The 23,167-nt window shown below is 50.4% G+C and overlaps 8 protein-coding genes across 8 annotated transcripts; 5 read left to right on the forward strand and 3 right to left on the reverse strand.

Moving 5' to 3' along the window:
* Positions 1–1,795: 1,795 nt before the first annotated feature.
* EI90DRAFT_3125022 (Scd6-like Sm domain-containing protein) lies at positions 1,796–3,685 on the reverse strand (the record flags this gene model as incomplete). The annotated part of the gene is made up of 5 exons (XM_039063776.1): positions 1,796–2,725; positions 2,889–2,924; positions 3,082–3,458; positions 3,514–3,608; positions 3,666–3,685. 5 exons carry the CDS (start codon positions 3,683–3,685, stop codon positions 1,796–1,798), a joined length of 1,458 nt encoding a protein of 485 aa, XP_038915085.1.
* Positions 3,686–3,799: 114 nt separating this feature from the next.
* On the reverse strand, positions 3,800–4,597 carry EI90DRAFT_3155184 (chaperonin 10-like protein; the record flags this gene model as incomplete). The annotated part of the gene is made up of 4 exons (XM_039065979.1): positions 3,800–4,154; positions 4,216–4,401; positions 4,460–4,537; positions 4,589–4,597. 4 exons carry the CDS (start codon positions 4,595–4,597, stop codon positions 4,104–4,106), a joined length of 324 nt encoding a protein of 107 aa, XP_038915086.1. The 3' UTR covers positions 3,800–4,103.
* Positions 4,598–4,820: 223 nt separating this feature from the next.
* On the forward strand, positions 4,821–6,934 carry EI90DRAFT_2923735 (chaperonin GroL; the record flags this gene model as incomplete). Its single annotated transcript, XM_039054822.1, is given in 8 exon segments — positions 4,821–4,986; positions 5,041–5,091; positions 5,147–5,207; positions 5,266–5,488; positions 5,538–6,364; positions 6,381–6,608; positions 6,661–6,808; positions 6,869–6,934. 8 exon segments carry the CDS (start codon positions 4,821–4,823, stop codon positions 6,932–6,934), a joined length of 1,770 nt encoding a protein of 589 aa, XP_038915087.1.
* Positions 6,935–7,129: 195 nt separating this feature from the next.
* On the forward strand, positions 7,130–9,647 carry EI90DRAFT_1341600 (uncharacterized protein). The gene is made up of 4 exons (XM_039051699.1): positions 7,130–7,632; positions 7,743–8,057; positions 8,113–8,880; positions 8,934–9,647. Exons 1-4 carry the CDS (start codon positions 7,230–7,232, stop codon positions 9,515–9,517), a joined length of 2,070 nt encoding a protein of 689 aa, XP_038915088.1. The 5' UTR covers positions 7,130–7,229; the 3' UTR covers positions 9,518–9,647.
* Positions 9,648–10,743: 1,096 nt separating this feature from the next.
* EI90DRAFT_3061823 (uncharacterized protein) lies at positions 10,744–11,657 on the forward strand. The gene has a single exon (XM_039060591.1). The coding sequence runs from the start codon at positions 10,821–10,823 to the stop codon at positions 11,259–11,261; it is 441 nt and encodes a 146-aa protein (XP_038915089.1). The 5' UTR covers positions 10,744–10,820; the 3' UTR covers positions 11,262–11,657.
* Positions 11,617–12,333, reverse strand: EI90DRAFT_3017075 (uncharacterized protein; the record flags this gene model as incomplete). The annotated part of the gene is made up of 5 exons (XM_039057069.1): positions 11,617–11,837; positions 11,903–11,922; positions 12,007–12,104; positions 12,179–12,198; positions 12,276–12,333. 5 exons carry the CDS (start codon positions 12,331–12,333, stop codon positions 11,617–11,619), a joined length of 417 nt encoding a protein of 138 aa, XP_038915090.1.
* An 884-nt stretch (positions 12,334–13,217) lies between these two features.
* Positions 13,218–14,398, forward strand: EI90DRAFT_2923778 (lipase; the record flags this gene model as incomplete). Its single annotated transcript, XM_039054824.1, has 6 exons — positions 13,218–13,377; positions 13,441–13,509; positions 13,566–13,838; positions 13,900–14,056; positions 14,119–14,304; positions 14,359–14,398. 6 exons carry the CDS (start codon positions 13,218–13,220, stop codon positions 14,396–14,398), a joined length of 885 nt encoding a protein of 294 aa, XP_038915091.1.
* A 6,029-nt stretch (positions 14,399–20,427) lies between these two features.
* Positions 20,428–21,562, forward strand: EI90DRAFT_2923531 (lipase; the record flags this gene model as incomplete). The annotated part of the gene is made up of 6 exons (XM_039054819.1): positions 20,428–20,524; positions 20,589–20,657; positions 20,717–20,989; positions 21,054–21,210; positions 21,283–21,468; positions 21,523–21,562. 6 exons carry the CDS (start codon positions 20,428–20,430, stop codon positions 21,560–21,562), a joined length of 822 nt encoding a protein of 273 aa, XP_038915092.1.
* Between the last annotated feature and the right edge of the window lie 1,605 nt (positions 21,563–23,167).

Below are 23,167 nucleotides of genomic sequence, written 5' to 3' on the forward strand. Positions count from 1 at the left end.
GCTGATTGTCCCGAGCGTATTTCCGGTGGCCTCGTAGGCAGGACTCCAGCCTCTATGACTTCGTAACAATATGTGTAGCCTCGAGCACAAGAAAGCACTCGACACTGGCGGCTTGTGATTAGCGAAATTGGCAGGGTGGTTGTCCTGGTATGCGTAACGTGTCGTGTGACACTCACTTAGGCGCGATGAACCCCAGCTTGACTATCACAACGACTCGTGGATTGCTATCCATAAATGCGCTATTTTTTACTCATCACCGTTATCAGTGCGACTGACTACATATTTACTACCAAGAGTTCACTGTGCTCATCTGCCTCTCCCATCGATTGTCGAAGTGTTAGGGCGCCTTCCTCACAACCATCTTCAGCTCCTCTTTATTAGCGATGTCAAGACTAACATATGGTCGGAGCACCTAAACAATATTCGACCCAATTAAGAGTAAAGGCTGAGGCTCACATCACCCGGCTTATGCCTCACAGGACAGGCCCAGTGTCGAGGAGGTTGATTCTACCCGTCGCGGTGCATAGTGGCCGAGTGGCATTGACACATCAGCAAGAAAGACCACCGTGTTCGTCCCATTTCGTCATTCTGGTTGTTATGAGGAAGCGATACATTGCAGCCAGCAAGAAGAGAAGGCAAGGAGCGTGGGGAATGGGAATGTCTGACAGTTACCGTGCTCAAGCAATATCATCCAGAACGTTTCCCCCACTCCTGCGTTGCTATTTTCGTCCAAGACAAAGAGAAGGATTGCGGTACAAATTTTCCCGGAAGGCTGGTTCTTGGATGTAGCGGCTTTTTGGCCCCATTATCCGTCTCGACTGGGTCTCGATACGTACAACCCCACTCATGGTAGCATGTTGCTCCGTCCGGGAGCCTGTTGACTCCGATATGAGCGCTGCTTGTTTCATTGGGAGGGTGGGGAGTGGATACGTGCACACGCGGGGCGAGGCTGCGTTCGTTGAATGACTATGACTATCATACCACCGACCACAATCTGTTCAGAAGTCGAGTGACGTTGAACCTACTCTAGACATCGTAACATCCCCTCGTCCTCTTCGCGCTTTTCATATTCCTCGTCTTCTCCCTCTTCTCCCCCCGCATCCGTATGCACATCCATATTCACCATGCGTGTCGCACAAAAGTAGTTCCAAGTTGAGATGCGCCTAGCTGAAGGAGTAGGATAGTTGGCTGCTCTTTCGTTCCTTACAACCGGCGACTCGTTATTTAGAAACACAATCATGCCAGCCAACGTATTTGTCGAGCTCCAGGATCGAAAATACTGTCCTGGGGTCCTGGTCTTGTGTTCACATTTGCTGAAGGATGAGAACCAAAGTGGGTTACGTGTCAAATAGGGCAATATATATTACCATATTTGGATGACGGGCTTTTCCCCGTGCGGTTTGCAACCCCATGTACTTAGTGGTCAAGCTCCTGGTTTGGCCATTCAACACCAGCTTCACGTGCACGGGAATTCATACAAGAGGCACTTGCGCTGTTATCATGACAGCCAATTGGCGCCTGCAGTCAGGTGCGACTTGGCTACCAAACGGGATTGAGTGAAATGGCAGAGTGGAGACTGTTCTGGTTATGAGTTTCAATTCTCATCAACAGGGCGAGGAAGGAGAGCTGAAATGGCTCCCTTCTGTAATATCACTACAAAATACCAACAAGGGACGTGGAAGAGTCCACAAGACAGACGATCAACGATGAAAAGTAACGCGAAAGAACACAGTCTTTTTGGTCTTCAGACATTTGTTGGAGTCGCATTCTGAAGAAGGGATATCTTAGTGTAAACTCAAGCCTCAGGAAACACGTTGCTCACTTGATTTATCGCGTTATAAGGGCGTCTCCGGCCACGGAACCCTCCCCTTCCGCCCCCACGTCCACCCAGCCAGTATCCTCCACCAAGATTCACACCGGTCTCTCCGAATGTTGTCAGGTTCTTCGTCCTTTCCTCGTCCCGGCGCCCCATCCCCCGTCCACCACGACCTCGTCCGCGTCGAGCATCGATGTCCTTGACATTTGCATCCGAGGAAAAATCATCAAAAAACGAGCGACTCTTATCATAGAACTTCCGAGGCTCCTTTTTTTCCTCCATTATCTGGCCTGGCTCAGGTATATCCGCACTGTCAGCCCCCGACGGAGCGAGGGTTCCTACAGACAGAGGGGACTTAGCTGCGTAGAGAGCTGCCTTATCAAATTTGGAATTCGCTTCAACAAAGTCAAAATCCTCCTGAGGAATTCTCACACGAGGGAAGGCGCCACCACGTCCGCCGTAACCTCTCCCCCTGCCGCCACCACCCCCTCGGCGGGGATGCTGACCACGGTACCCATTAATAACAGGATGGCTGGTCCGAAGAGGTTGGGCAGAGACCCGCAAGTCTGTCAAAGCCTTCTCGACAGCTTCAAGAGAGGTAGACGCCGAACGAACGGGACCACTCTCATCAACAGGTGGACGAGGTCGTGTTGGGACAGTTTGAGGCTGAGGATTAGGTTGTTGGGGCCTGGGTTCTTGAGGCGCAGGTTGTGACTGGGTCTGAGATTGCGAGTTATCAAGAGGCAATCGTGAGCTAGATACAGGGGGGACTGGCAGGGGGGCTGGTTGAGAGACTGGTTGAGGGACTGGTTGAAGCACTGGTTGGGGCGCTGGTTGGGGCGATGGCTGGGGCACAGGGGCTGAGGGTTTCACAGTGGTGGCAGGCTGATGAACAGTAACCGGTGGAGCCTAGGCAGCGTAATTTCGAGGTCAGCAATGTAGTAAACGAATAATCGGGTTGAGGGGTGCTCAGCAGAAAAGGCTACAGTATCCTCATACGAGCAAACAAATGCCATCGGATAATACATGCATAAACCAATCCATCATGGGAGAGCAGAGGAAAGTCACTTACCTCGCTTTGAACGTGAGATGGCCCGTTTTGAGGTGGCTGGGAGAAAAACACGCGTAAGTCTCATGAGTGACAACAAACAGGTAAAGAAAGATTGTGAAGGCAGCAATAACACGCATGGGTTCTTTAGCGGCATGAAAGGCACAGATTGACACTGAAGGAACATGGGGGGGGTCAATTGGAATATGAACTTTACCAGTTGCTGGGGCTTGGATGGTGCGTTAGGAACCTGTGGTCGAGAGCATGTTAGCTTTACGACAACAAAGGTAGAGGACCGATGGAAATGGCTCAGAAGGAAGGCAACGGAAAGCTCCACATGGGTTTTTGCGCTCTCGGACGATATTACATCCGTGAATATTTCATCATGAGGTGGAAGGCGAGAAAGGGAATAAGTGATACTGACGCCTAGGACTGCTGGATCATTCACTATATTCCGTGGCTGAGGTCGAGCCTCCGTGTCAACCGCGAGGTTTTGAACCTCGGACGCGCGAAAGACGACATAGTCATACGGCATGGGCTGCGGAGGAATATATTCCGCTGGGGGGCGCCTGTTTTCCGTGCCCATAGAGTAGACTTTCGAGCGCGCGTTAATGGCTCAGAAGGCCTTGTATCAGTAAACCATGCTCACCATTTGAGAGACCCAACGTCGCTGCATCATGATCAATGTTCGTGAGAATACCACGGTAACGAATGTCGGCGACGGAAATTAAAGATATTGGCGAGCTGAAGAGCGCCCATGAGAACTCGCGGGGCGTTTAGGAACTGAAAATTCTCGCTCACTTGATGAAGGAAGTAGCCATCGAAGAGAAAGTTCGAATTTAAGGAGCGCACGGCATTCACCTGTTCACACGTGACGGATAAAAATTAACGATAAATTGGAATATTAGAGGGCATACAGCGCTCAGCACTTATGGGTCTCAGTCGTGTAAATTCCAAAGAGTTGCCACTGAAAACATCTACGGAGCAGATAATTCTGACCTTGAAGCAGATAATGCGTTGCAAGCTCTTAGATAACTTCCACGTTATCTCAGTCATAAAACGCCTCTTAAGGTCGTGCGTTGACCGAAACTTCAAAAATGCCTTTCATCCATCAACCAACAGAGTGGGGAACTGAACGGAGTAGGGATGCGCTTGTTGAATATGTAAATGTAGGTTGCCACCAGATATGACAGATAATGCAAAGTATCATAAACCACCAAACTAACACCAAGCAGGATTTTATTCCTGAATTTTAGCAAGGATTTCACTGTCCCGGAAGAGGAAATATTCCTAAACAAACAATGTAGTCAGAACAAATAGAGGCAAAACTCGATCAACGGAACGGACACACCTCTTCGCCAACCTTGATTGAATTCCCTCCCCAGCCGGGTAAGAGGACACGGTCGCCAGCCTCCACACTGCAAGGGGCAACAGTGCCATCTTTTCGTGGTGCGCCGGGCCCAACAGCAATTACCGTTGCCTCGGGCAAGGGGTTCGAGGTTGCTGATGAAGGCAGGAAGATGCCTGAGGCAGTTTTCTATGGGGATGATGATATTATGGGCCTAGTGCCATGCAAGAACAGTATGTTTACTAACAGTGTCAGGTTTGAATCGCTGGACGAGAACGCGGTCCAGCAACGGAACCACAGCTTTTATTGACCTGAAGGTAGCAGACTGCGAGACAGTAAACGTTAGTGCCCATTATCTCAAAATGCGACGGCGTACACGTACCATCTTGGTCGCGGTGAACAGGTTGGGGAAAGTACAGAAATTTCGAGAAAGTTGCTCACGGTTCTCAGTGAAAATTGCCGGAGCCTGCCGTCCAAACAGATTTTTCTGGACCCTCCGCTTTCTCAGCTTTCTTCATTGCTTCTCAAAAAAATTGTCTCCAGCTCATTGAGCTTAAGACTTCAATTCCCTTCTTCTTGCACTCGTTGCGTGTCACCTATTTACAAAAATGCATCATCTTGGGAGACGTTCCGCAGTTGCTGTCCGGCGTGCAACACCCGTCCTCGCGAGGGGTGCGCACAAGGAGATAAAATTTTCTCATGAAGGTCGTGCCGCTATGCTCAACGGCATTGATGTGCTGTCTAAGGCAGTTAGTGTTACACTTGGCCCTAAAGGTACTTGGTTCATGCAACAATTTCTCGACTTTGACGTGACCGAACGCCCACCAGGTCGCAGTGTCATCATTGAGCAGCCTTATGGTGGACCAAAAATCACGAAGGGTGCGCTGCTAGTGTCAGTGCCATCCATTAGAGGCTAACGTGTAGTTATTCACAGATGGAGTAACTGTAGCAAAGTCCATTCAACTGAAGGATAAATTTGAGAACCTGGGGGCAAAGTGCGTATCAGCAAGGCCCATGCATACGTCGAGTCCCTGATACCTCTCCAATTTTCAGACTGGTGATTGACGTTGCAAACAAGACAAATGACATTGCTGGTGATGGAACTACGACTGCGACCGTCCTTGCCCGAGCCATCTACTCTGAGGGCATCAAGAATGTCGCCGCCGGGTGCAATCCTATGGATTTACGGCGGGGGTCCCAAAAAGCTGTTGACCAAGTCATTTCCTTCTTGGAAACTAACAAGCGTGTCATCACAACTAGTGATCAGATAGCTCAGGTTTGTAACTTGCATAGTCTCTTATTTTTATACCCACGGTTCATACTAGGTTGCAACCATTTCGGCTAATGGGGACAAACATATTGGCCAATTGATTGCTACTGCAATGGAAAAAGTTGGAAAGGAGGGTGTCATAACTGTCAAGGAAGGGAAGACGATCGAGGACGAGATTGAAATTACGGAGGGCATGCGTTTCGACCGTGGCTACATCTCACCGTACTTCATCACCGATGTCAAATCCCAGAAGTGCGAATTTGAGAAGCCATTGGTTCTCCTGTCAGAAAAGAAGATTTCTGCGCTCCAAGACATTCTTCCCTCTCTTGAGATCGCTGCCCAACAGCGCCGTCCCCTTCTCATTATTGCTGAAGATATCGATGGCGAGGCACTTGCCGCTTGTATTCTCAACAAGCTTCGCGGTCAACTTCAGGTTTGTGCCGTCAAGGCGCCCGGCTTCGGCGACAACCGTAAATCTATCCTTGGTGATTTGGCCATCCTCACTGGTGGAACTGTCTTCTCAGACGAGCTCGACATCAAGCTCGACAAGGCTTCACCGGAGTACCTCGGCAGCAGCGGCTCCGTCATCATCACCAAAGAAGACACCATCTTCCTTAACGGTGATGGTGGTAAGGATGCTGTCACTGCCCGCTGTGAGCAGATTCGTTCCGTGCTCAATGATCCTACAACCAGCGACTATGATAAGACTAAGTTGCAGGAACGTCTTGCCAAGCTGAGCGGTGGCGTTGCCGTCCTTAAGGTTGGCGGTGCTTCCGAGGTTGAGGTTGGAGAGAAGAAGGATCGTTATGACGATGCTTTGAACGCAACCCGCGCAGCCGTCGAGGAGGGCATCGTCCCTGGTGGTGGCGTTGCATTACTCAGGTGCGTCTTATCACAGCACCATCGGAGCTCAGGTCCGAAAGCCAACGTCTTCTGGTTGTTTTCTGTTAAGAGCTTCTCTATCTCTCAAAGACATCAAAACGGACAACTTCGACCAACAGTTGGGAGTTTCAATTATCCGAGAGGCGTTATCTCGTCCGATGCGTGTCATTGTTGAGAATGCTGGGAAAGAAGGCGGCGTCGTCATCGGTCAATTACTGGAGAAACACGCCAGTGACTTTACAATGTGAGTCCCTGGCCCAATGATGCAGCTGTCGTGCGGCTGATTATGATTTCAGCGGTTATGATGCTGCAGAGGACAAGATCGTGAACATGTTTGATGCCGGTATCATTGATCCTTTAAAAGTTGTCCGCACTGGTTTGGTGGATGCCAGTGGTGTGGCTAGCTTGCTAACTACGTCGGAGGCATGCATCGTGGAGGCACCTGTACGTGTGATGCGACAGTTGCCCAAGTGCTCGCTTGCTAATTATCTATTTTGTTTATAGGAAGAAAAGGCTCCTGTAGGTGGCGGCGCTCCAGGGATGGGAGGAGGAATGGGTGGCATGTTTTGAGGCTTCGTTGCCGTATCTATAATTCGCAATATCTTTTGTTGTTTTTACGCACTTTTTCCACATGCATAATGGAATCCCCGCTCTGAATCGAATCTTCGTGTCATCAAGGAAGCGCACGGCAGAAGGTCTCATCGTCTTGTCCCCGTCATGTCTGATTGATGCTTATTGCCATGACCTTCCTTTTGTGCTCTGGGACAAGTGACCTGGTCGGCAAATTCCCGTGATAACAAAGGTTGACCTACATTTGTATACCCCTCTTGTCGTGCATCTCGTTCTCCTATTTCCCTAGCGCTGCATGCAATCGCTTTTCTCTCGTGCCAAGGCAAACACTAGCTCTGTAAAGATCCATCACAAGAGGACGCTTACTCCGGATGATATCGGCCGTGCACAGGTCTTAACTGGCAGCAGTCCGCCTGCTCAGCGGAGTTCCAGTTCAAAGGACAAAGAAGCCAAGTCTAAGCGGTCGCGCACTCACTCAGGCCCGACGAGTGGTATCTCGTCTGCGGATCTGCCCCCGGACGAGCATGGCTTCATACCGCTGTTACCTGATGGGAGTTTCGTTCCGCTGTTGACTCCGCCCAAGCGGGTCGGCACTCAGCAAGAGTATGGATACATTAGTACAGAGTCCGACGTCTTTCTGGGGCTGGATCAGGCCAACAGGCTAGTTGATGTTGTAGGAAAGGAACTCAACACACGAGGTCTGTCACTTTTTCCTGGTTGCTGTGTGCTCCACCCAGTCTTCACCGTCATGCACTGATCACAATCGTCTTTCTGATGCTACACTTGAACGTGAATGTGTCATATACAGGCCTTCAAACCCCACTCTTGTTTTCCACTCAGGCGCTGGACGTCTCTGCCGCTCGAGTCCGGTCGTTGATCCGCACATTTCTTGTGACATGCCAATCACCGAATCTTCCGCATTCATCCGCACCTCGCAGATCACCGATGTCAGCCACCCAGGCTGAAGCCAAGTGGCGAGAAGAACTTAAATTCGCGGATCCTCACGCGTTGGCAATGGTATTGAAGTGGGGGCTTGCCCGAATCGCTCGGGTCCAGAGCGGATTCGAAGTACGTGGATTTATAAGTCTAGATGATTATATTCTCTGGCGATCAAAGGAAGAAGGTAGACGCAATTATTTCATGTCCATCTACCTTGATGCTGATTCTGCTCCGCGAAGAGCTGAGCTACCCTCCTGATCACTTCTCAGCTTTTCTTAGCGTTATTCCCCGAATGACCCATACCCTTTTCTTATCCTTGCTCTCTTTATTTTCACGCCTCTGCGCTAATTCTCAATCCTCTGGACTGACGCCTCAAACACTCGCGACGCACTTCGGCCCGCTGATATTCGGGTTGGGTGCTCCATCACTGTCGTTTGGATCGACTTACACGCTCTACCTTCGTTCTGTGCACGCAACCGAACACCTAATTCTCTCGTACATCGTCAATGCAGATTACGAAGCTCGTAACGGAGTAGAGTTGCCGACCCGCCTGAAACACTGGATTAAGGGATACCCAAACATGCTCCCCAAGAGCATCGCTGAATTAGATAAGACACGGCCGACCGTGCGCACGATTCGGGTTGCGAGCGTTCGCAGGAATGTGCGCCTCTATTCCCCTGATTTAGTTCAAACCGCCACCCTTTGGTCTGGGGAGGGTGATCTCACAGGTAGAAGAGAGTGGACTCGCATTGTGCCAAGTATGCGGGGCGAGTACAGTGAACCAAAGTATGCGGAAGGGTTCAAGAAGCGCCTTAATCTGTCCAAGTCCTTCGAACCAAAGGCGAAGTACAATTCCCAGGCTCATCTACGTGTAACGGAGTCATCAACCAGCCTCCTACGCCCCAATCCTATTGATGAGTTGATAAGTCGAACACACCCTGAGCTGGCATCATCTGCGTCAACACCTGTTTCGCTGTCGTCGAGCGAGGATCGTTTTAAAAATCTCAGTGAGTTGCTTATATCACGACTCGTGGCGCTCCTTACTAACTTCCCATCCTAGCGGAACTCAAGTGGAGCATCTTCGCTGAGACTGGGTTCGACAGCCCGAACGCTAAACTCCTTCAGTTTGACCTGAGCGAGACTGCCCGTCGCAATGTTCGCAGTCCTCGTAAACGGGATACACTCTCTTGGAATGACTTCAGCGAGATAGGCTTTGATCGGCTATCTGCTAAACTCTCCTCAACAGAAGGCGATCCCCGATACCTTGACCGAGCAGGAACGCCCATGCCCCCGATGTCCCACGATCCGTTAGCGGATGCTCTGCAGTTCAGCGTGCCGACGGAGTCGCCGAGCGCATGGACAGATCACGCGGTGGATTGGCATCGTAAGCTCAAGAAACAGCAGAAAATCTTACCCCAATTTGGGTGGGAGACGACGCCTGTCGCAGGAAGGGAGTGGATTATTGAAGAAGGAATGGCTGCTGCCTGGTGCGAGCTGTGCTTGAGCTCGCGTTGGGTTGATTGGGATGAAGGCACGTTTCGCGAGTCAAATTGGGCTCTCGTATGTCTCTTGATTCTGGAAACGGATATGATTTTGTCAAGTCACATATCTTTTATCGCAGGTGGAATTCAAAGCACTTCCTGAGAATCCTGAGAGTTCAAGAGAAAGGCGCTCCTCACGCGACAATCCTCCGTCAGATCCTCGCACCGCTTCGCAGTGGATACTCTTCGAGGAATTCGTTCCGCGAGAGTACAGAGACCAGCTGCAGAATCCGAAGAAGAAGCCATCCTTATTTGCGTCTCTTAATAAGCAGAAAGGGTGGAAGCCTGCTGCTACGCTTAACGGGCAGCCATATACTGGTAGACCTCGAAGTCCGAACCCCAAGGATTTTGAGTTCGATGCTATGCTCCGGCATTCAGAAAGCAAGACGAAGATCATCAGTCTCAGCACACCTCCACCAGCCACTCATAATGACTTCTCAACTCCTCGTGGAGATCGCATAGTGAGATCGCGTTCTCCTTTCCGCTTACCTCCCAAGGGTGAGCAGCCTCGTACCTCTTCACCTGAACGACAGATGTCAGTCCCCTCGCATGTACCACCTCGCTCTGAATCCCTTGCTTTGGTTCAAACTCCCCCCCGCCCCCCTCAGAAGTCCACAGTGCCTTTGCCACGGTTCCGGCTTGGGAAGCCGAGGTCTCAGGGTGCAGACTATGACACAAACATCAAGTTTGAGACGAGAACGGAGTCCAGCTCGTCACTTGACTCCCTTGCACCCGAGCTTCCCCCAAAGTCCGATCAAGGTCATCGTCGAAGAGGAAGCAAGGATGACGCTTGGGTCGATATCTTAGTTCTGGAAGCAGGAGGGAGGGCAGTGAGCCCTAATGGCCCTGGGGTTCGAACACGACAAATGCGATCTCTGTCGGATCCCGAAAAGGCTAGAGCTGAGATTCAGAGGATCATGGAAACTGGTGGTAACTTGCGCTTTTCGGAGGAGATGGGCCCAGGCGATTTCGCCCAACGTCTCGAAGAGCTTCGCAACCCGAGTAATCGCTCCTCGCAGGAAGAATCGAAGATGAGCATTCCTACAGATGCTCCTGATGTCCGCGTCCAATCTCCAACTATAGCTTCCATTGTTTCGGCCCCATCTGAGCAGGATCCCAATTACCGGGAGACATTCTCTCGCTATCGCGAGATTGGCATAGAGGGATACAGAGACCTCCAAGAAAACGATGATACCAGCTCCAGCCGGACACCCGAAGAGGTGGAATTTCCTCAACCTCCTAGAGTACAGGGAGATAGTCTGATTCCGCAAGCCCCGGTGAGGATTTCAATACCTTCACCACGTCCACCACGTAAACCGATCCTGGAAAGTGAGGCTCCTGGCCTCATTTCCCCTGTTCCCCAACAGCCAAAAACCACTGGGAACGGTATCACCTCCCTGATTCAAATGTATCAACAGAAGGATGATGATGTTGCCGCCTCCCAGTCTCCGCGCCCATCTCGTCTTCCAATTCGCCAACTCCCTGCAATACCAGACCCTGCCTTACCCCCCGAACCGATCCTCCGCCAGAGCCATATTGAATCCCCCACCCCCCGCCTTCGCTCCTCTGGCATTCCAGTCAGCGTCATCAAATCGACTCAAAGCCCTTCACAAACCCAGTCACCTGTCCGTCAACCTCCACTTCCAGACCCTCTTGCTTCTCAACAGGTAGCTTCTCGCACCACTGCCCCTCTGCACACTCTTGCTGAGGACGAAGTTGACCTAGAGGAAGACAACCCCCTCGAACCTCCACCAGCTGTTGACCTTATTCCAAGGATGCCAAGTCCAGGTCGGTATATTCACGGAGCTCCTCTTCATAATGTCATGGAAGAAGAGGAAGAAGATTAAGTACAGCGTATTTTTCCCGCCCTCCCCCTCTCTTATATTGTTATGCTCAATTTCTCATGAATCCCGCTTGTGCTGGTGAAATTTTCCTGTATCCCTTTGCCCAACACTCGTTAACGCTTTTTGTCCTCTCTTCTCTTTCTTACCATGTGTTGCGTGCAAACCCAAATTGTGCAAGCGACATACGAAGTACCTTCCTTGCTCAATTATATCCCTTTATCTCCCTGGCGCAGTCTGTCGAGCACATAGTCGTTGTTGTGCCTTCGTGAATCAGAACGATTTCCTATGCGTTTGGTGGGGTGAAAATTAGAAAAGTTGTGAATCATACATAAAGATCTAGCAGTGCAAGTGACAAGGTCTATTTCTTGGCAGCCCCTACTGCCTTTTCTTCGACCTTAACTTTGGCAGAATCGACCGCTACTTCAGCGTCACTAGGAGCTTCACCAGCCTTCGCGAGCTTGGCTTCTCGCCCACCGTTATACCAGTAATTTATGAATCGAATGCCTTGAATGGACTGGGCTGTAGCGTTCGTTGAATGACAAGCGAGGAGAAGATAGTTCCGCGGTTGCACGCGCCAAGCTGAGCAAGAGAAAAGTATTAACACAATAATGGGACATTGGAGAGATAGCGGCCTGCCAACGGACCAAAGCGCATGAATGTCAACCTGTGGACAACGACACGATCACAGCATTTGAAAAAGTCAGCTAAGGGAAACGAATATAGACCTTCTTGTCTTAAGGGCACTTACGAGTAGAAGGTCATGGCGGTGGTCATTGACCCTGATATTATTTCCTCATCTTTCTTAAGATCGGCAATGGCAGCCAACGGTAGACCCCAGTTCGCTAACTGCGCCAAAAGAAAAAACGGGGGTGGAAGAGATAGTAGGCAATCCCATTCTAACCCTAAAATGTTGAACATACAGGTCCCCAAAAATGTGTACCTGGTCAACAAGGGCGTTGGGGTGAGTAAAGGAAGACAAGATCACTGAGAAGGTAAAGGGAGAGGACAAAAACTCACTTAAAAAGTACTCCTTGGCCGCCGGGCTCCTAGCCCATTGCATGAATGCAGACGCCATAAGTACCCAGCACTGAAGTCGGTTGGTGAAAAGCCTGTCACAATATTATTCCTGTGCGTGTCACGCTCATGTGACAGGGAGCAAAGTGTTTGCGTAACAAACACTCTGACCAAACGCCAACAGCTAGACGTGGGCTCCGTTACACACTATCGCCAGGATACCCGGATGTTACAATGCCTAACTTGATCCTAAGATACTCAGGATAACAAACTAACTACACATGTGCATACGCCTCAAACGCCACGCGGAATGAGTGATCTTCAGGCCCAGGTCGTCTAGGGCATTCTTCTGAACGAGCGCCAGTTCTGTTTGTTTCGGTCAATCTCTGCGCTATTATAATGAGATATCGATGAATGGGTTCTAAAGATCGACCACACCGCAATTAGCTTGTTATTGCCTTATTATAACAATCCCAAGGAAGATCCTAAAGGCAGAACTGTGCGTCTGCTTTTTTTTTTTTCCAATGGAGAATGAACCAACTTTTGGCTTGAAGTCTTTCCCTTGCATATGAAATTGATCCCCTGATTTGATGAAGTGGTTCCGAAGTAAACACATGTCAGGGGAATGATTTGTCCTGACGGAAGATGTTTGTACTCCTTTCACTCGCGACGACGAAAGACTTGAAATGGGGGCAGCTCTTGACGGCAAATGAACAGGGGAATTGGTCTATCAGTATCAGGGGGGATACACCCTCCCCCTTTCCGATCCCAAGATAGAGGAGCGGTTTACGTTGGAAGATTCAACGCGAAAGCTATATATGCATTCGTATGGCTTCGATGCACCTTCGCACTGGCTAGTATCAGTCTTAATAGCGCCCTTTTTGCTTAGACTGTAATCTTGCCGTCATGATGCTTATTGCTCCAGTCTTCTTGGGACTTGCTGCGATGACCTTTGTCGTCGAAGCATCTCCCATCAGGTTGGACTCTAGATCCACCGTTGTGACCCCCATGACCTCCTCTCAGGAACTCTCATACGCTGTTCCGGCCCTGTTTGCCTCCGCCGCATATTGCACGCCTGCTCAGATTGCTTCCTGGTCTTGTGGAGGTGCGTAAATCGTCGCGGCTCACCTTTTTTTAAGTTTCGTGCTTGATGATTCTGGCATTCTAGGAAACTGCAATGCTTTACCTGGCGTAGAGATCTACGGGACTGGGGGCAATGGGGCCGATACCCAATATTGTTAGATTTTTATATTAGCCTTGTGATACCAAACTCTCCTTACGCGCCTGGAACAGGGTATGTGGGTTATGACCCAAATCATCTTGGAGCTATCGTCGTCGGCCACCAAGGAACGGACGCATCCAAGCTCAAAGCTGATTTAGTCGATGCGGATTTCTTCCTCGAGAACCTCAACCCTACGCTCTTTCCCGGTGTCCCTGCCTCAGTTCGTGCACATAATGGGTTCCTCGGCACACATTCCCGCTCAGCTCCAGGAGTACTGGCGGCGGTACAGGCTGCTATAAGGGCTACCGGCTCGAAAACGATCCACCTCGTTGGGCATTCGCTTGGTGAGTTGAAGATGCCAGGATATGTGCTGACTTGGAAGTTGTTCAAACTGATTCCCTTCAGGAGGGGCCATCGCGCTCCTTGATGCTATTTACCTCCCCCTTCACCTCCCTCCTGATACAGTATTCCACACCAACACCTTTGGAATGCCACGCGTTGGTAATCAAGCCTTCGCCGACTACGTTGACGCCCATGTCACTAGCCTTGCTCGCATTACAAAGTGAACTTGTCCCTTATCCCTTGCTCTCGCCACAGGGATGAACTGACAATATTTCCCATCAGTAAAAAGGATTTGGCCCCTATCATTCCGGGCCGCTTCTTGGGATTCCATCACGCCTCAGGAGAGAAGCATATCGTCACCACGGGGACAGCTTCTGGAGATTGGTACGCTTGCGAAGGTCAGGACAACACTAGCGACGACTGCGCTACGGGAGCGGTGCCCAATATCTTGGAAGGAGATATTTCTGAGTGAGTGGCAATTCTTGGGTATACTGGCACATCAGAGTTCTTAAATATACGTAGTCATAAGGGCCCTTACGGAGCCATCCTTATAGAATGCTAGGCACGTTTGTCTTCCAGGATCGTTCCCCCCCCTTCTCCAGCGGCTTCTATCGCCATTCGGGGCGGACACTATTTTTTTACCATGCTATTCGTGTAGTTATCAGATACAATTCAGGGACAGTATGGATAGCAATGGAGTACTGTGTCTCTAATAACTGTTTTTTGTTTGTTATCGGATCAGGATGTCTGGAGTATATTTGTCCCTAAACAACGTCTGGCATGCACCATCTCGGCTTCCCACATGACCATCGCAGATGTTGAGGTAATGCCGTAGCTCAATGTGCGTCAGATACCCAGTAATTCGTAAATAACAGATGCGTGCGCTCAATGCGCAGTCCAGAATAATACCGCCAAAAAATGGCAGCAAATAAATTATGATCGGCTGTCATTTCCTAAAGAGGGATGATCACATGATCATCCTGGCCCTTAAATCGCGCGCGCCGTTTTTTGTTTTTTGCACCTTGCTGTAAGCAGTCTGAACGAATTTATAAAGAGTGTGTTAAGATGTGAAATGGTTTTACATCATCTATAGGTAGTCCTTGAGTATTGACCAGTGCATTAGTATGATCGTCCCACCGCCTCCGCCTCTAACATACGTAAAACGAGAGGTTACTTATTGCCATGTTTTTTTAAAAAAAGATCTGCCACACACACCCAGAACGGGATTCCCTCGTTTGGGTGAATTACTTGGTGCGTGGGGTTGGAGTTTGGGTGACTTGACGTCGAACCCTGCGATCTGCAAGGGATTCATGCACATGCTATGCGGAGATATACCCTTCCATGGTGTACTAAAGGGGGACGAAGCAAATGATGGATAGTGTGAGTAAAGGGCAGCGCGCTTGTCGGAGGAAGATGTAAACTCGAAGGCCCGTGAGAAAAATTTACTTTGCAAATTTTAGAGGAAGGGGGTCACAGAATAGCGGGAATACTCATGCATATATAAGCTTCGATGCACCTCACACTGAACTGTCTCAGTAGCGCCCTCCTTCCTTGGATCGTGATCTTATCGTCATAATGTTCTGTTAAACTGAGAAGCGCGATACGTCTATTGTGATGTATGTACGTAGTGATGGGTGGACTTACCTGAGAAGCGCGATACGTCTATTGTGATGTATCGGCTCTCAGTGCAAGTCCTGTCCTTATATACATTTAATGTCAGTTCTACGCCACTGAAGTGAAACGCGTGCGGTAGCCAAAGCGTGAAAACAAAGGGCCAAAGCGACATTATGTTCTCCGTCGATTGCCCTAAAAGTGCCTCCTTCCCAAAGCTCTCAAAGCGCGAATGTACGGTCCTAGGACCGCCAGTGGCGTCGGGCTGTAACTTCCAACACTCCCCCACAGCCCAACGTCCACGTATCCATCTAGGCCACAAACTCCATCCCCAGCATTAGGCAGAAGCGATCGTGCTTTACCTTGGCTAAGGACTTCGTGAGTATGTCGGCCGCCATATCGTTCGTCCCAATGAGTTTCAGGTCAATCGTTCCGTCCGCGATACATTCCCGTATGAAGTGGTACCTGACATCGATGCTCTTGGTCGCAGCGTGATTGACGGGGTTTCGGGCGAGTAGATTCGCAGCTCGATTATCGATGTGTAGCGTGGTCGGACTGGATGTTCCTTCGTGCAATTCCTCCAGGAGCCGTCGGAGCCAGATCGCTTCCTTGGCTGCTTCGGCCGCTGCAACGTACTCTGCATGCGTCGAGGATCCTGCCACACCTACTTGCTGCTTTGACATCCACGAAATCACCCCCCCAGACAAGAGGAAGGCGTATCCGGATACCGACTTCCTGTTTACTACGTCGTTCGCCCAATCTGCGTCAGTATAACCTATGAGGTCTTCTCCCCCGGTTGTGTATACTATCCCTCGGTTCATAGTCCCTGCGAGATACTTCATTATGTGCTTGAGTCCCTCGATGTGTTCCTGTCCGAAAGTCGATGCGAATGGTGCCAGCGCTCTTACAGACGCGCAGATATCCGGGCGAGTTCCTAGAGCGGCATACATGAGAGAACCAATAGCTTCGAGGAAGGGGTACGAGGAAACTTTCGAATGTTCTTCTGTTGATGCTGGTTTGTAGTGTATCCCAGTGGGTAACGGTGTGACACATGGCGTGCAGTCTGTCATGTTGAAGCGAGCAAGGATATCCTTGATATACTGTGACTGGTCTATTGATAGCATGCCGGCTGATATGTCTTGGCAAACTCGGATCCCTAGGATCCACGATGCTTCTCCTTTGCTGGAAACTTTAAAACGGTCCCCGATGGTGTCTTGGATAGATGCAAGCAGTTTTTCGTCGTTCCCAGCAAGAAGTTTGTCATCAACGTAGACGGGAATGATTACGATGGATCGTCCTCGTTTGAATACGAAGACCGAGTGGTCAGCATGTGTTCGGCGAAAACCAAGTTGAATCAGGAAGTCATGTAAGGTTGCGTACCACTCCCGTCCAGCTTGCTTTAATCCATAGAGCCCCTTCTTAAGCTTCGCAATCATCTGTTCCCTCCCCTTTTCCTCGTATCCCTTTGGCTGACGCATGTAAATGTCCTCCGAGAGTACCCCATTGAGATATGCCGATTTGATATCCATCTGGCGGACTTTCCAACCGTGGCGAGCGCATATGGCGAGAAAAACACGTAGAGAGGCCGATTTTACAACGGGAGCAAACGTCTCCGAGTAATCAATTCCCTCCCGTTGACCAAAACCTTGAGCAACTAGGCGGGCCTTAAAACGGGTCACTTTTCCATCAGCACCACGCTTCTTGTTGAGTACAAATCGACAGCCAATGACGTTACGGATGCTCGAGGATGGGTCAACAAGGTCCCAGGTGCCAGCGTCCCGGATGGCAGCGAGCTCCTCTAGTACGGCGGCATGCCATTGTTCCCGCTCGGGCCCAGCCAAGGCCTCTCGCAAGGTTGGAGCATCTGGTAGATCGGTGTCCTCAGTCAGTATGGGGTTTGCCAGGTGGGCCTCATCCAATACAATGTCCAGGACATCTTCCGTGGTGACGGTCGCTGCAATCGGTACCTCGTTCAGAAAATCTTCATATACGTTCGCGATCTCGTCCCTGCGTCGGCCATGTGCGCCATAGTCTGATGGATCAAAGCGATGAGGTGGACGTCGTTCCCTCTGTGGTCGAGCAACGGGCTGGGTGGCAGCAGTGGGCACGGTGGGAGGTGTGGGGGACTGATCTGATGGACTTTCGGTGAGAGGATCACGAGGTGGACTTACAGGCGTGGGTCCGGGGGTTGCCGCCTCTGTCAGGTGATCCGAATCATCTGACTCGTCACCGGGGTCATCATGTGCCCTTGACTCGAAAACGGCACGTGGCTGGATCCTCGCTTCTTCCCGAAAAATGGGCGCGCGAACAATTTCGACTTTGTGAGTCCGTTCATCGTACGCCTTGTATCCGGAAGAACTCTCTGGGTACCCTAGAAACTTTGCCGGCCGCCCCCTCTCCCCCAATTTCTGCGCTCCCAAATCCTTCGGCTGGTGAACAAATATGTCAGCGAACCATACCCTCATGTGCGCGACATTCGGCTTCCTTCCGTGAAATCGTTCAAAAGGCGTCGTCGCATTTGAGTGAGTGTCAATGGTCCGGTTCATGGCGTAGACGGCTGTGGCGAAAGCGTCGGCCCATAGAAAGTCCGGAGCCCCAGCATCCTTCAGTAAGGTTCGTCCTTTGTCCAAGATCTTCCGATTAGCTCGCTCAGCCACTCCGTTCTGCTCAGGCGTGTGCGGGACCGTCTGCTCCATGTCAATACCTTTGTCTTTACAATACGTCCCCAGGATGGAGTTCAGGTATTCCCCCCCCCTATCCGTCCTCAAGATCTTGACGTGGGTCCCGTACTGATTCGCAAAGTATGTGTCCATTTTGATGAACCACGCCGTGAAATCTGATTTAAGTGAGCATGAATAGAACCAGGTGAAGCTCGTCTTGTCATCCACGAGTGTGCAGAAGTATCGGCTTTTTCCAAGTGACGTCACCTCCATAGGTCCGCAGACATCGGAGTGTACTCGCCCCAGCCTCTTGTCAGCTATCTCATGTCCCCTCCCGAAAGGACCTCTCGTCATCTTCCCCCTAATGCACGCTTCGCAATCAAAACCCTTCGAGTCATCCCGAACATTCTCCATTCCCAGAACTGACCCATTCTTTATCATCTCATTCAACGCATCCTTACCAGGGTGGGCTAGACGTTTGTGGAGAAGATCGAAAGAGGGGATGGGGGCTTCCACAGCCGGGTTTGCCCTCCCAGTCATGGTAGATGTCAGCTGCGAGGATGGGTGATTCAGGTAGAACATGGGTGCGAACTCTTTTAGTGACTCAGCAACTAATTTCCCATCTGCTCCCTCGATTCTGCAGACATCATCGGAACCGAACGTAATCCGGACTCCTCGGCGAATCAGGATCCTGCAAGACAGGAGACCATACTTGAGGCTGGGTACGTACTGTACGTTCTGGATCCGACAGGTGACACGCTTCCCTCTAGCGACGCAGCCGATCAAGACGGTTCCTTCACCCAAGGAGGGGACGCGACTGTCATTCCCAAGAGCGATTTGGCGTGGGGGGTCAAAAGGTGTGTATTCTATGAAGTCGTCCTTGTTTGGACAGAAATGGTTACTGCACCCTGAGTCCACGATCCAGGGCTTTGGCGCATCGGTGATTGACGCAGCATTCGCAACGCTTTCTGCACACAAAGCCTTTGCCTCCTCAGTTGCGTTTGCGTTCTCCTTCTCAGCAGCTTTCTTCTGCTGATACGCTTCTTTTTCAGCTTCTGTCGCTGTGCATTTTGTTCGGAGATGGCCCATCTTTCCACACTTCCAACACGTTTGGCGCGTTACCCAAGTAGGGTCATTCCTTCTTCCCTTCATGTTTTCTTCTGCGGCGAGTGCCTTCGGAGTATGTGTGGGTCCGACTTTTGTTCCAAGGTCCATTCCGTTTACTCGGGCACGGAGTTCTTCAGTCTCTATTTCCCTCCTCAGCTTGTCAAGATCCCAATCCATGTCGCTGGTCGCTGCTGGGGCATTCTGGACAAGCATGGTCTGCAAGGTGCTCATGCAGGATGGGAGGCAGTGAATGAGTTGCATGGCGATCATACGGTCTTCGATGCGTCCTCGGTCACCAGGTATGTGTTTGTTTACTTCATGGGCGAGGTTCATGAGGCCGGATAAGAAATCCGAAATAGATTCATAATCGCTGATCTTGGCCTCATAGTACTTCGTCCTTGCGTAGTATTCGGCAGAAGCTCCAGTGTGTTGGTAAACACCCTTCAAGGCTTGGAACAAGGTTGCAGCGGTGCTCTGGGCATGACGGAAGACGTTGTCTTGGACCGGGTCACTGAGGGAGAGCCACAGCCTTCGGCGAGTATTGCTTTCCCCTTCAATCCATTGTGCATGTTCAGTCGTTGTCTTATCGGATGGTTCAACTAGGCTTCCATCTAGATATCCCCAGGTATAACCCATGGCGAAGCGGAGATTGGTGGACCATCTATTCCAGTCGTCGCGACCTTTCAACTTAGCGATAGCAAAGACAGCCTTATCGATGGTTGAGTCTTTCAGGGTCATAGTGTGTTCCTCGGGGCTAGTCCAGAACAAGTAAGGTACGGCGAATCAGAACAAGTAGTTCAACAGTGCCAGGCGTCTTTGGTTGACTTTCCGAAGCGGTGGAGTAGAGCTGGGCTGATAACCTGTTAAACTGAGAAGCGCGATACGTCTATTGTGATGTATCGGCTCTCAGTGCAAGTCCTGTCCTTATATACATTTAATGTCAGTTCTACGCCACTGAAGTGAAACGCGTGCGGTAGCCAAAGCGTGAAAACAAAGGGCCAAAGCGACATTATGTTCTCCGTCGATTGCCCTAAAAGTGCCTCCTTCCCAAAGCTCTCAAAGCGCGAATGTACGGTCCTAGGACCGCCAGTGGCGTCGGGCTGTAACTTCCAACATGTTCATCGCTCCAGTCTTCCTTGGACTTGCTGCGATGACCTCTGGCGTCGAGACATTCCCCATCAGGTTGGACTTTAGATCTACTGTTGTAAATCCCATGGCCTCCTCTCAGGAGCTCTCATACGCTATTCCCGCCCAATTTGCATCGGTCGCGTATTGTACACCTACTATGGTTGCTTCCTGGTCTTGTGGAGGTGCGAAAAAAACCATTGCGGATGGCTCATCCTTTTCATGCTTGATTCCTTGCCACGGTGCTAGGGAAGTGCGATGCATTACTTGGCGTAAAGATCTATGGGACTGGCGGAGATGGCTCTGATACACAATATTGTGTGTTTTTCTGTGTTTAGCCTAGTGATATCGATCCAGCTCTCACACGCGCGGAGCAGGGTATGTCGGTTATGACGCGAACCATCTTGGAGCTATCGTCGTCGGTCATCAGGGAACGAACCCGTCTGAGCTCGAAGCTGATTTACTCGATTTGGATATCATTCTCGAGAGGCCCAACCCCAAGCTCTTTCCCGGCCTCCCTTCCTCAGTTGAAGCACATAGTGGATTCCTTGGTACACATTCGCGCTCGGCCCCTGGGGTACTAGTGGCGGTGAACATTGCCATGAAAGCTACTGGATCGAAGACGGTCTATATCATGGGGCATTCACTTGGTGAGTTTGAACGGATTGCTGATGCTGGGATATTTACTGGACTAAAGGCTGAAGTTCCCGTTAGGAGGAGCCATTGCGCTTCTTGACGCTGTCTACCTCCCGCTTCACCTCCCTCCTGATACAGTATTCTACACTAACACTTTTGGAATGCCACGCGTCGGTAATCAAGCCTTCGCCGACTACGTTGACGCCCATGTCACTAACCTTGCTCGCATTACCAAGTGAACTTGCCCCCTTATCCAGCTTACTCTCGTCACAGAGATTAACTGACAATTTTTCTTTTTTCCCTTCAGTAAAAAGGATCCAATCCCTACCCTCCCGTACCGCTCCATGGGATATCACCATTCCTCAGGAGAGAAGCACATCGTCACCACGGGGACAGCCTTTGGGGATTGGTACGCTTGTAAAGGGCAGGATAACACTAATCAGAACTGCTCTACCGGTGCGGTGCCCAACATCTTCGCGGGAAAGGAGTCCGAGTGAGTGGCGCCGATTCTTAGGTATTCCACATCCGACCTCTTAAATACGTGCAGTCACGGTGGCCCCTATGGAGCCATAGTTATAGGATGTTAGCCATATTTCAGCTTCTGTAATCATTTCCCTCCTGTTGGAGAATCGAGGGCGATTACCGGCGCTTAACGTGACTCGGGCCACTGGTCAGAATCGTTGTTTTCTTTTTATTCTCCTTTCGATCGCCGCGCTCTACGCGCTTTGACCTTCACTTTCGAACATTCAACATCATCATTCACTCAACACCCCAGTTGGTTCACCGTCGAGAAACCGAGCCGACGCTATAACACTCCGTGCTTCTCCGATGGCATCCAGCGCAGATAACTCCATTTTTTTTATACCACGACATGAAGAATGTCCTTGAGGACGCCTTTCCCTTGCATGTGTGTGTGGAGGGTATGAAATTGATTCCCTGTTTCGACACATGTCAGGAGAATGATTTATCCTGGCAGAACATGTTTGTACTCCTTTTGGGTGACGATATAGTTAGTATTCATCAGGTGCAATGACATGAACGACGTCCGGCGTGCAACAGATCTTCCATCTCGGCTTTCCACTTCGCCACTGCAAACTTGTGGTATGCCGTAGCTAGCTTAGGCAGGTGACCAGCCTCTATGACTTCGTAATATTAGACACCTCTTTCGCTTCCTGTCTGCACCTTCGACGCTGGGTCAGGTGTAGGATTCGGGTTTTATCAGGAAGAACTCTGGGGGTTCATTCGATCCTTGAAATTATACGGAGAGGTAGCTTCTGAAAGGTGCCATATGTTGCTAGGTGAAAGAGAAAATCCTCAATCTGCTGCTGGTACATGGTCCGGTACCATGATATGCATGCGTCAGATTTGATGATCGAGCATGGAGTCAGGCTTCAAATAGGACACATCCGAGCCCTTCGTGGTCGAAATCCAGCCCCTCCAACATTTTGTTGCCTGTCATCTTGAGGTTGTCGGATCGTCAAAAGCACAGCTCTCATCAAATACTCCAGCCAAGATTCCTTGTTGTGGATCGAAATCGCCTTCCTAGGGCTCTAGGGAGGCAAAGGAAGCAACATTCTAGGTGCTTCGGCATCGAGAGGCCAGTTGATGAGACGATACTCTATGGCCCCGGTCAATGCTGGTCTGAACGCCACATTCCCGGAAGATAGTTTATACAGGCCGATGCCGCAGTATACCCTGGAAGATGAGAAGCGGATCAACGCGAACTTCTACGGCCCGACGTTACAGTTGTAACCAACGCAGAACTCGTCGACGACGATTCAGATGCCCTTAGTTGTTTGGTGATAGAAATGAAAAACAAGCCTCTTTCTGCTAAACAAGGAAAGCGGTAGACCAACTCTATCGATATATGATCGATAGCCTGTTGGAAGAGAAGCTGCACGGACGTGTTATACGACATTACGGTTGTATCTACCTGTACAAGATGAGGGGGGGAACGCAAATATGATTCTTGTCGACGAAGGATTCGCACCAAATTTTCTGGACAACACAGCAATCGGGCTTTGGGTGCTCGTTCGTGACTTAGTTGACGAACAAGTGTGTCAAAAACTCGCTTGCATGGCCACGCACCGTTCGCTCTCACAACAGCGATGTGAGTGTGGCTCGGCAGGATCCCGACATGGAAGGATCCCAAGATACGATGGATGATCTCTTTGAAGATGCCGAGACACTGA

This window comes from Cantharellus anzutake (genome assembly GCF_015039405.1).
Source record: "Cantharellus anzutake strain C23 chromosome Unknown EI90scaffold_30, whole genome shotgun sequence".
NCBI lineage: Eukaryota > Fungi > Basidiomycota > Agaricomycetes > Cantharellales > Hydnaceae > Cantharellus > Cantharellus anzutake.

What these genes read in the sequence shown, in the direction of transcription:
- EI90DRAFT_1341600 (XM_039051699.1), top strand. Translation starts at nt 7,230, where the DNA reads ATGCAATCGCTTTTCTCTCGTGCCAAGGCAAACACTAGCTCTGTAAAG. An exon ending in AAAGGAACTCAACACACGAG is followed by an intron (nt 7,633 to 7,742) that starts GTCTGTCACTTT and finishes TGTCATATACAG; the next exon opens with GCCTTCAAACCCCACTCTTG. An exon ending in GGATCGTTTTAAAAATCTCA is followed by an intron (nt 8,881 to 8,933) that starts GTGAGTTGCTTA and finishes TTCCCATCCTAG; the next exon opens with CGGAACTCAAGTGGAGCATC.
- EI90DRAFT_3061823 (XM_039060591.1), top strand. Translation starts at nt 10,821, where the DNA reads ATGTATCAACAGAAGGATGATGATGTTGCCGCCTCCCAGTCTCCGCGC.